Source organism: Mesitornis unicolor, unplaced genomic scaffold (genome assembly GCF_000695765.1).
Source record: "Mesitornis unicolor isolate BGI_N332 unplaced genomic scaffold, ASM69576v1 scaffold1574, whole genome shotgun sequence".
NCBI lineage: Eukaryota > Metazoa > Chordata > Aves > Mesitornithiformes > Mesitornithidae > Mesitornis > Mesitornis unicolor.
The window spans coordinates 10,595-21,578 of NW_010177807.1; the positions used below are offsets into that span (position 1 = coordinate 10,595).

At 46.5% G+C, this 10,984-nt stretch overlaps 3 protein-coding genes across 4 annotated transcripts in view; 1 reads left to right on the forward strand and 2 right to left on the reverse strand.

The window, feature by feature from the left end:
- Positions 1-8,916, forward strand: part of DNAJC17 (DnaJ (Hsp40) homolog, subfamily C, member 17) — a 16,668-nt gene extending 7,752 nt beyond the window's left edge. The window contains exons 9-11 of one of the 2 annotated variants that reach the window (XM_010182210.1): positions 446-526; positions 1,291-1,419; positions 8,710-8,916. In XM_010182210.1, the coding sequence (XP_010180512.1) occupies positions 446-526; positions 1,291-1,419; positions 8,710-8,832 (333 nt within the window). In that variant the 3' untranslated portion in view covers positions 8,833-8,916. The remainder of the gene's footprint in view (positions 1-445; positions 527-1,290; positions 1,420-8,709) is intronic. The other variant, XM_010182211.1, reaches the window with a different exon arrangement.
- On the reverse strand, positions 5,816-6,346 carry LOC104538855 (chromosome unknown open reading frame, human C15orf62). The gene has a single exon (XM_010182212.1). It carries the CDS (start codon positions 6,344-6,346, stop codon positions 5,816-5,818), a length of 531 nt encoding a protein of 176 aa, XP_010180514.1.
- A 980-nt stretch (positions 8,917-9,896) lies between the features above and the next one.
- Positions 9,897-10,023, reverse strand: GCHFR (GTP cyclohydrolase I feedback regulator; the record flags this gene model as incomplete). Its single annotated transcript, XM_010182213.1, has 1 exon — positions 9,897-10,023. A coding segment is annotated over one exon (127 nt), but the record flags the coding sequence as incomplete, so codon positions are not given.
- Positions 10,024-10,984: the final 961 nt, after the last annotated feature.

Genomic DNA, 10,984 nt, shown 5'->3' on the forward strand with positions numbered 1-10,984 from the left:
GCAACTGCAGACTCTTCCCACCGAGTGGTTCATGCCCTGTATAAATGTTAGACCAGCTGTGTGGTTACGGTGCACTTTTGCCTTCACTTAAAGCACTATACATTAGCTGCTGTGGGAAGTTCAGAGACAGGAATAGACAAGCCTTTGATCTGATTAATCCCAGGAAGTGGTCTTTATTTTCCCTTCATGCAGCTGTCTCCTGTAGCTCTGACTCTGAGCTGAGCAGCCCTCTTGCTGGAAGCAATGTGTGTAGCTCCACGCTTCCCCAGAATTATTTCCTGGAGGGACAGAAATTATGACAGGTTGGGATCAGTGGAAGCATCATGCAGGGTGACAGCTCAGGCCCCACGTCTATGAAAACATGCATTTTCTCTTTGCATTCGTTCCATAGATGAACTTGACTTCACTGTCTGTGATTAACTTCTTTCTTTCTTTGTCTTAACAGTATGGCGATGTGCTCAATTTGTTGATCTCAAATAGGAAGACTGGGAGTGCAGTCGTGGAATTTGCTACGGTTAAGGCTGCTGTAAGTCTGGTGGGGACTCCAGGTGTTTGTAGTGGAGAGTGGGCAAGAAGGGGTGTTGCAGAAGGGAAGGGTTAGCAGACTGACAGCCTGCAGACGCTGCCTTGTCATTAAGGCAGTGGAGAAGGCTAATGAGAGTCTAAAGGTACAGATGCATGAAGGGAGTGGTGCAGCTGGAGGCATTAACCCAGAGCAGATCATGCACATCAACAAACAGGCTGTGCATGTAAATGGCTGAGGAAAGAGACACTGCTTAAAAAAGTAGACACTGAACTATTTAATCAGCTCTCACTGAAGGTGAATTACCCATTGTGGAGATGGGCTTTATGAGTTTCAGAGGTTATGTCAGGCATTTGCAGTTTAAAAGAAATCAAAATGTCTTGACTCACTATGAGTTATGAGAATTCATGTGGCTGTGGAAAAATAAATCATCAGCTATGCTTAATTTTAGTAGTTCCATCAACTTAAACATCTCTATTTCTTGTCACCTGTTCTTTCCCTCATATATCCAAATAAGCAAAACACCCAGAACTATCTGTGACCTGTTTATCAGAAGTACTGGCAGTGATGCATTCTGTCTGTGCGTGATGCAGATACGAACCTCAAAGGATGCTTCCCATGCAGGGCAGCTGTGAAATCTTCGTTATTTGTGCCCTACTTGGCCTTGATGCCAGACTGAGATGGAAGAACTCCTACAATTGTTACTGACCTGTGGGGGAGTGGGGTCTGAAATTCAGATGGTGATGGAAGAATATTTTCATTGTTAGGAGATGGCTGTGAAGAACGAAGTTGGCCTGACAAATAATCCTCTAAAGATTTCCTGGCTGGAGGGTCAGCCCCGAAACAATCCCAGCACTGTCTTTTCTGACAGCACAAGTCAACCTAGGAATTCCCAGGTAAGGAAACACAGGCTGCTGTTTACTTAAATTTGTTTCTATAGCAACCTTAATTTAACAGTGTGCTTTGCATTTGTGGTAAGATACATTGATTCCCAGCAGAGCAGAAAAGAAGCTCTTAATGAAAGGCCTGGCTTTCTGATGCACCTTTTTGTGCTGAAGCAGTGGCTTTTTTTTTTTTTAAAAGACCTTTTGCCTGAGGAGCAGCATGCTAAGAATAAAAGGTAGTTGGATGTCTGGATCTTTGCACAATCTCACGCTCTCTCTTCCAAATGAAAACGAAGGGTGTTCCTTGCTCAGCCCAAATCCTCTAATGCCATTCTTCTGGATTTTTTCCCAGTATACTTTCACTGTAGGAATCCTCTGGCTGATAACTGGTTGAAATGGGTCTCCTAGAAGATTTCTTTAGAGAGACTTGGTTACTCACTGCAGTCACGGGAGGATGAAATTTCAGTGCTGAATGGAAACCTATATTCTTAGGGTTGGCAGGAGGGAAGAGAAAGCAGAACCAAATAAAATATCCTTGTAGACAACTTATGGTCTGTTCTGGGCCCTCTTTACCAGTGTGGTTACTTTGAGTGCAAGGTGTTCATTAGTGAAGTCTGAGCTGCTACCTGTTTATTTCACCAGAAAATCCCTCTGAAGCTGTTGCTTTTGAACAACAAATGTATTCCTATCTCAAAGCACATGGAAGGCAATAACATCTGGTGGTTACGACATAGAAAGCAGTCTGAGGCAATGCTGTAGCAAATTGTTAGCTCTCTGTTACCCCTTGCTTCTGTTGGCTGTCTGGAGTGGTGTGCATATCCACTCCTTTTGAAGCATGTTTTGTTACACTTTGCTCTGTAGCACGGAATTTACCTTATGCTCTGCACATCTTCTGATCTCGTGGGTAATTCCTTGGCTGTGAAGGCACGAAGGGACCTCAGATCCTGTGCTGATTAGGAGTTCCAGTTCTCGTGTGACACTTACTCCCCTCTCTTTCTTCCCTGTGGTATAAAGATCAAAAAGATCCAGTTGCTGAGAAGACTCCTGGCTCATGCTCTGCAGGTGCCCTTAGTCTGTGTGTCTGTGTCTTGATCAGCCTTGTCTGTGTTCTCTACCTGAATGTTTTAGCAGCTTGTGAGGTTGTTCAGTACATTCACTCTCCTGGCTTTTTGTTAAGAACATTATTATATTAGATGCATTTATACATCAGGATGCCTTGTTATCCTCGTTTTACTTAGGGTTGTATGTTTTCACTTGGGATGTGTGTTTTTTGTCTGAACAGCCTGGCCTGAGCAGCATAGTTTCCCAGGAATCTCACGAAAAGGCAGTTAAGCATCGTAGCCCAGGAACCAGATAGATCTCCATGCATGGTGTGGAACCAGTCAGAGTCCTGCAGCAACAGCAGACTCACAGAGGTGGCCAGAGTGTTAGAATACAAACTGGAGGGGAAAAAGGCAGAATCCAGTCCAGTTTCTTTGATTATCTGTCTAGTAGAGAATGAGAACTGGCTCATTCGTACCTAAGGGGGCTGCTGGTGCAGTTGGAGTTGGTAGTGGATTCTTGCCTCTGGGTTCAAAACCCTTGGCTTTTGACTGAGTTTATTGTGGCCTGTTTCCATGACAAGAGCTTGTTAGTGTGGAAATCTGTCTAGTAGAGAATGAGAACTGGCTCATTCATACCTAAGGGGGCTGTTGGTGCAGTTGGAGCTTGGTAGTGGATTCTTGCCTCTGGGTTCAAAACCCTTGGCTTTTGACTGAGTTTATTGTGGCCTGTTTCCATGACAAGAGCTTGTTAGTGTGGAACTGCAGCGTCTGCCTGCTGTGAAGGATTAGCTTGGTGGAGCAGCAGGGAAGAGCAGGCTAAAGCAGCAAATGATGTTCAGGCTGTGTGGAGGTGGTGACTCACTTCTGTCCAACACAGCCTTGTCAATCCCATATTAGCTTTCAAAATGGTGAGGAGTTATGACCATGACTTGCATCCTCTCCCAAGAACTGCACTGCTGATGCTTATCTGTCCTTTCTACTGCTTTTATGTGTAAGCAGCTGCAGTTTCTCCAATTATATTGCAGTCTGGCTGTCCAGGCTAAGATCTCCAAGCTCCTCTGGTTCCTGCTTCTCCCTAGTTCCAACTCCAGACCCTCCCCAAATCCTGCTGCTACTTCCACTACAATGCTTCCAAAATCTGTAATGTGGTAAGAGCTTCTCTTGGCCTCACTGCCTCCAGTTGATTTATTCGTTGTCCTCAACTCTTCAGCTCTAGACTATGCAAAGTGAGCTCTGTTTTACCACTGCCTCAGCCTACTCCCTGCCTCATCCTTTCATACCCAGTCTGGCTTCCCAGCCACCAGGTTCCAAATTCTTGCTTTCAAGCTGCACTAATCTCATTCTGATTTAAGCTGCCCTCGCTTCCTATTTGCTGCTCCCTCTGAGTTGCTCCTATTTTTGTCTGAATCCACCCTCTTGTTTGCTCCCACCCTGTGCAAATGCAGCTCCTTTCCTGCTCTGCTTCAGAGTACAGCCGAAGACCTGCAGCGGTCTCATGGCAACACACTTGCTACTCATCCTCCTCAGAACTGTAGTCTTCAAATATAGGACAGCCCCATACTAGGGGAGTTTTGGCAGCAGTTCCCAGGTGAAAGCAAGGCTGATCGTTGCAAAGTGGTGCTGTGAGAAGACAGGGAGTTGCAAGATCCTTGCCTCCTCTTGGTTGTGTTATTCTCTTTAACAGCAATGGGTGCACATTGTCCAGCAGTTCCTCCAGAGCTGCTAGAGCCAAGCAGGCAAGTTATGCTTGAATGACAAAAGCTGTGGATTGGCCAGTGTTACTCTAGGCCATTTGAGAGTAATGACTATTTGATTGCTGCAGCTCTGAATGGCTCAAAGCACAGGACTGTACAGTGCTGTGAAGAGCATATTTTGTCACCACAGCAGCATGAAGCACTCACTTTTGGAAAGGTTGTCTTCTCACCTTTAGTAGTGGAATCTCCCTGCAGTGCTCCTGATTAATTTTGCACTATTCATTAAGCCATATTAAAGTGCTGACAAAAGCCTTCTGTCTGGCACTCTTACATCTTTTCCTAAGCTCCTTTGAGGTTTCATAGAGTTTATTTCATATTATCTGACTTCACAGCCTGATGTGAATCTAGTAGGTCAAGAGCTGTCTGTGCCTCCTCTGAAGTGTCGCTGTGCTTTGCTGCAGCCAGCTTCCAAAGCTTATGGTTATCTGGGTGCATGGAGGTTTTAGTTTTGTTTTGGTTTTTTGTGGGTCCTTTTTTTTTTTTTAAAGAGCCCTAGTATCTAATCTAGCTATGAAAAAGGTAAGAATTGGTGACCCAGTAGTTTCTGCAGTTTCTTTTAAACAGTTTGCCCTGATACTGCCTAGACTGTTCTCAGCCTGGCAGAGCCCTTCCCACTGTCCAGCTCATGGAGTGAAGAAACTGTTCATTCTAATGCTGGGTCTCAACCTAAGCTGTGTGCACTCCTCAGGGGAATATAAAGTACCAGCAGGTCTAGCCTTCTCCCAGCCCAGAAAAGCAGAGCCATGCTGCTTCCCCACCCTCATGAAAACCTGAAATGGCAGAGAGGATAAATCTTGGTCACTACAGATAAGGGACCTGTGCTTTTGATGCCTGCGCCTTTTCTGGCTTGCTACCAATGAAATGAGGCAATAAGACACTTCCAGTCACAGATACATTTATTCTTCCATATCTGTACAGCTGATCAGTGCATGCTTCAAGCAGCAGTATCTAGAGAAATATCTTCTCCTGCTAGCAGGATAAATAAACTGTTGTTGCTGTATTACGAGTCTACATGGATGCTTACCTGTTTCCAGGCTGAGAGTGCCAACTGCACTTGAGTTAAAGAAACCCACAAGGAAAGAGGGAAGGGGGGAAAAAAAAAAGAGGAGTAACAGCTTTGATTTTTCACATCCAACCATGGTGGGAGAAGAAGAAGAAACACCAGTTTCTGTCTCTTGACCCTTGCTGTAACTATGGCTTTGAGATGCAATGCTACTGTCTCCTTGCAGGCTGCTTGCTTATCCACAAAAGATAAATGCCATATCCCTTTCTGTCCACGCTCCACATGCCCAAAATAACAAGTCTTTTGCCAAACAAACCCATTCTTCTGGGAGGAGGAGATGCGCAGTCAAGAGTGAGAAATTCTCCTTGTGGAAAATGGAGATTTGCCCATGAGGTTCTAGCAGACAGTGCTCTCATCTGAGTACAGAGCCTGTGAGCTCTGCTCCAAAGGACTCCTTGGCCAGTACAAGGGCAGTCTGTGGCGGGTAAGGTGAGAACAACAAAACAGGCCACACACAACAGGAATGCTGCAGTATCCTTTCTCCTGCCAGGACTAGAGAAAGTGACAGCAGCAGTAAGTAAATGTGATACGTTAAATGATAAATACCTTCAAATGGTGTAATCTCTTGGGTTCTGTTTCCTGAGGGTCTGCAGGACATCCTCGAGAAGTGATAGCCCCAAATCCACTTTGAAGGACAGGAAGGGATCAGACAGGTCAGGAAGAGCAATGCCATTCTGGGAACCTGTCTCTGAGGTCCCACAGTCTGTAGCTTGGTCTTTGTGAAACTGAGTTTGAGTGGCTTTGTGATATTGATGACTAGCACCAGAAAAGGAGATGTCAGAGTGAGAATCTGTGCGATCAATGATGTTAGGGCAGCTTGAACTGTCCAGGTACAGCCGGGGAGGCTTGGGAGGTGCTTGTGCCTTGGCTAGGTTTTGCTCACTCTGACATGACAGGTAATCAGACTTGTCCTTCAGATCCCTCAAGCATTCCCTCTTCTGGCACTGTCCATCACTGTCCAGAGTGTGGCTGGTCTGATTCAAGATGATGACTTGGTTGCCCAGCTTTTTGTGTCTCCTGAGTGAGAAACGTCTGAAGAACGTTGTGGACTTAATGGACCCTCTCCGCCAAGTATCCATGCTGATGAAAGGCGATGAGAAGAAGGAAACTGCTGACTCTTCACAGTCGGGTGTTGGACTTAAGTTGTGGGATCGGCAAGAAGCCACACAACAGGAACAACCTCTTCCTTCCCTGTTGCTGTAGCTGGAAGGAAAACAGAGAGGCTGGTATTGCAGGAAATGCGAACTTCACACTACGTCGCTGTGTTGAGGAGAAATTGGTCTGTCTTAGATATTAAGAAGTCTCCTTCTTCAGTGGAGAAGGAATGGTGATGCCTGAGCTTATTAAATCTGTGCTGCAGAAACAGACTGATGAAGAACAGCAAAGGCACACAGTCACCATGAGAACAGATTTAATCTAGCATCTAGAACAGAAGGGCACTTGGGTACCATGGTAACCAGCTACCTTCATGGGGAAGGGCACAGTATAAAAATCTCAGTGGGTGGTTAGGAAGGGAGACGGTGACTCAGTCACACTGAAGGAAACCAAAGAGATACAGTCAAATGGAAATTTAAAAAGCAACAAAATGCAGACAAACATTAGGTAAATTGAATGCAAAATTAGACTTACGCTGTGTCGGAGCAGCACCTGGGTCTAACAAGCGGCAAGGAGAAGCTGCTGAAGCACCCAGAGAATTGTGACCACCGCATTCACCAGTGTGCTGGGATGTTGGAAGAAGCAAGTCCAGAAGACGATTCAGCCAGGTCGGACCCGGAACGCTAAAAATCCACAATGCCTCCTCCTCTTCATGTGCCTCCTGTCGCTGCTTCCCAGGCTGCAGTTCCTTGCGCGTGTGTGTTTGTTGTGAGCCAAGCCCTTGCTGAGTCAGCCACGTCAGAAACTGGGTTTTACACTATTGGTAATTGCCAGGATTGCAGGAAGTAGGTGTGTGGAGTGGCAGAGCATCAGCCCACACTGCCTGAGGAGCAAGCAAGCTCCCTCAGAGGCACCCAGATCGCTTGAGAACCATCAATGTGAATATCGACTTGTAGCCCATCTTGGATCAAACTGCTCCTTCTCTTGTTGCTCTCCCTTCTGCCCCTTCTGATGGCTTCCTGTATCATCAAGTCTCCCAGATGAGGCTGGAAATAATCACTTGTCTGTTTTAAATGTAAATCCAGAGCGTGAGGTAGTGATTCAGGTTTGCATGGGTGATTCATCTGCATGAGTCTCATGTTGGCTATTTCATTCAGCCGAGCAAGTGACGGTAAGTAGCTGTGGTTAGCGCGGACAGGCACGCTGAAGAAGCCTAGTTCTACCACTGCAGGCTGATACAATCTGGTGCTTTCTCAGACACTGTGAAAATCTGTGCTGTGCACTACTGAAAGGTTATTTCATTCATGCAGCTCCTGAGATACCGGTTATGGTGTGTTAGTCTCTTAATTTCCCTGTCTAAGTTCCCCATCTATTGTGTCCTTCTGTTTTGTCCTTGCAGCTAGACACTCTGCAGCTGGAGGAGCCACTTTGCTGGCCTGTAATAATGAATTTGCCTTTGCCCCATTTTCATGCAGAATCTTATTTAGCTATTCTATTGCCTTTTCATCCCTTCTACTTTCTATTTAAGATGTCCTTAAATCACCACTAAATCTAGTACCTAGAAAAATTAACATGAGGGTTTTTTTTTTTTAATTCACCTTCTGTCAAGATGCTTTCATTTCTACCTGAGCTGTGAAACAAATGAAGTGGATGTTTCCAAGCATTGCAATGCTTTGAATACATCCAAAATAGGAAGGCCACCTACTAATGCTAAATGGCTTTTGAAAGCAGACTGCCAAAACCACCACTTTGCTCTGCGATAGCAGCTGTCATCTGCTGCCTACGTTTAGTAGGTAAAGTCTGCAATCACCGCGCAGTTGACGTGACAGTTGCTACCACACAGAGCTGAAAGGCTCCAGGAGCTTTTGAGAACTGAAACACACTTGTGGCACGTTTGGGAACATACCTGGTGGTTTTTGTTCTGCAGCCGCTTTTATGACTAAACCACAGGAAGGTTTGATGGTTTGAGTTTATTTTTTTAATGGCATTAGCCTTTATAACGGGTGAAGTGTACGCTGGACTTTGTGCACCAGCGTTGTGCTTGCAGAGTGAGCTTGTCATCCAAAATAACCAGCTGCAGCAAGGCAAGCCAAGCTTACCCATCCACCCTCGTGAGCAAGGAGCAGCAAGAGGGTCATTCAGGCTTCCCATCTGTCCTCTTCTGTCTTGCAAAGCTGGCCATTATCTCTAGGCCAGGCAGCTCTCACACCTTACCTGATTTCTCTGGGGTCATACTGCTAGGAACCATCATCCTGACTCGAACGCGTGTGTTGTGTGTGTGGTTTATGGAGAGGGGGGCTGGGGTATATCCTGTACTTGACAGGCTGTATTTGTTTTCTGTTCCTAGACATCAGTGGTGTCAGAGCGGGATTATGAGAGCCTGGTGATGATGCGGATGCGCCAAGCAGCAGAGAGACAGCAGCTTATTGAACAGCTCAAGCGGGAGGATGAGGAAGAGTCTCACACCTAGCATGAGAGAGTATGGCTTCTCCCTACCCCACCATTCCTCATTTCCAGAGCTGTTTCTTAAATTAAGTCAATAAACCTCCTTCTTCAAAACTCTTGTGGGAATACAAGCTCTCCCTTTCCAAAGGAGGGGGAGAAAAACGGCTGCAAAAGCTCCAGAGTCAGTGTATGAACTGTTACTCTGTGCTTGGAGCAGCTGCCGAGTCACAGAGGAGGTCCTGTCAGAACACCAGACCTTAGAGCCTCTTGAAATTCCTGAAGGCTTCTTCAGGAGCTGTGGATCCCGAGGGCTTTGGCAACTGTTTAAAACAATGCACAGAAAGACACTGATTTCTTTAGAGAAGTATTTTATTGGTGTCACCCCTACAGCCGGATCAGTACATGGTCCCAAACAATCCGGCACTACAACCACTGCTGTTAAGATTACAGAGCCTGTACCCGAACTGTTCACCAGACCTTTCTAAGGCTATTTCAGGAACAATGTGTTAGGCTTGAATGGCACTCGGGGCTGGAAGTCTGATGCTGCTGTTAACCAAAACTGACCTTGCTGCCGAGTGAAAGGACTCGCAAAGAGCACTGTGTAGGATTGGCATTTCCTGCTTACCTGCCAGGGTTGATACAGTGTGACATCCATGCTTGGCCTTCCCTCCCTACCCCCACGGACTGGAAGAAGGCATGCCCTGAACTCTAGCAGCTCAGTACGCACCTCTCTGGGGCAGCTCTGAGGAAGAGGCGGACAAGTCTGTTATTTGAGCTTCCTCCAATTAATGCTAAATAGGAGATGATTAAAATGTGAAAAGATGGTATTTGCCAGACTGCCACGGAGCCATCTGTTCCCTGTGCGTGATTTTGTCTGGACTGAGCATACCTTCCTCCCCCTGCTCTTGCGTAACGACAGGGATGGCAAGTTCCCATTGGGTCAAGTTTTACCTTTACAACACTCCTCCCCCTGTGCCTGAGTGCTTGAAGTGTGGGACAGAAAGGAATGAAGGGGAAAATGTTTGCTGTCAGTCCTGTGTGAGGTGGACACCAGCAGGGTCTTGTCCAAGAGGATTGCAGAAGGCTTCCTCACTGTTCCTTGTGGAGGCACCACACCAACGTCTGGCCCACACCTGTCATGCTCACCACCCGGTAACCACAGCTCTCCAGCTTGTTCAGGACTACCCGCGGGGCGTCGTTCACGTAGTACTCCCAGCTGCAAGCAGGAAAGAGGAGAAGAAATAACGTGAGGTGGAGAAGGAAGAGACAAGAATTTCCTTGTGGAAGTGACTCTGCCTTTCTAGTAAACCCATACAAGATGCTGCAATGACCACACCTGACGTGCTCTCTGTGTGGTGCAGTGTCTTTGTTAACCAGGTGGGGAAGGCCAAAACCAACAGCTACCAAACCAAGGAGGAAGCTGCCCAAAAAGGAAGAGCTATGTTAAATTGAAATGTGGTGCAGGGAGTGGTTGTCCAAAGCCACGTGCAGCTTGGTTAACTGGGCTGAAGCTGCAGCAGAGAGGGTTCCTGAGCATTCACAGCAGGAAAATAATGGGAAAAGAGGATAACCTCTGCAAAGCAGGGGAGAATAATTCAGGTGTTTCTAAGGAATGAAAAAACAGTATTTTTTTGATGTTGGAGCATTGTAAATTGTAAATTGGGTGTTTTTGAGAGCCTGAGCAATTTGAGGATTGGGGAAAAAATGCCTTCAGCCAAGTATTAAGCCTTTGCAAAACCAGAAGTGATCAGTCCTCAGCAGAGCTGCCAGATGAGGTGGAGTGCAGGCTCCTCTCTACTGCTGCAATCCAGAGCAGTTGAGCACTGTGGATGTCTGGGAACTGTAACTTGAGATCCTTGCCAGCCTGCCTTCCTCTCTGGTTCCTGCTGGCTCTGTGTGTTTGGAGCAGAAGCTGTCCAGCCTCCCCTGATCTCTGAGGCTGCTTCTCTGCACGAAACTTGAGAGCTGAGAGACTGCCCCCATCATACAGAAAAGAGATGGTGACTGCGGAGTGGAAGAGTGGCACAACACAGACCCAAAATGGGCTGAGTTAGGTGGGGAAGTAGCAGAGCTGAGATGGCAAGTATCACCTTCAGTGCTGGACTTGACAGCCTCTCTGTTCCTTCAGTGTGATCGTTGTGGATGCAGTATTTATTCAAGCAGATGGGATAAGCTCC

What these genes read in the sequence shown, in the direction of transcription:
- LOC104538855 (XM_010182212.1), bottom strand. Translation starts at nt 6,346, where the DNA reads ATGGATACTTGGCGGAGAGGGTCCATTAAGTCCACAACGTTCTTCAGA.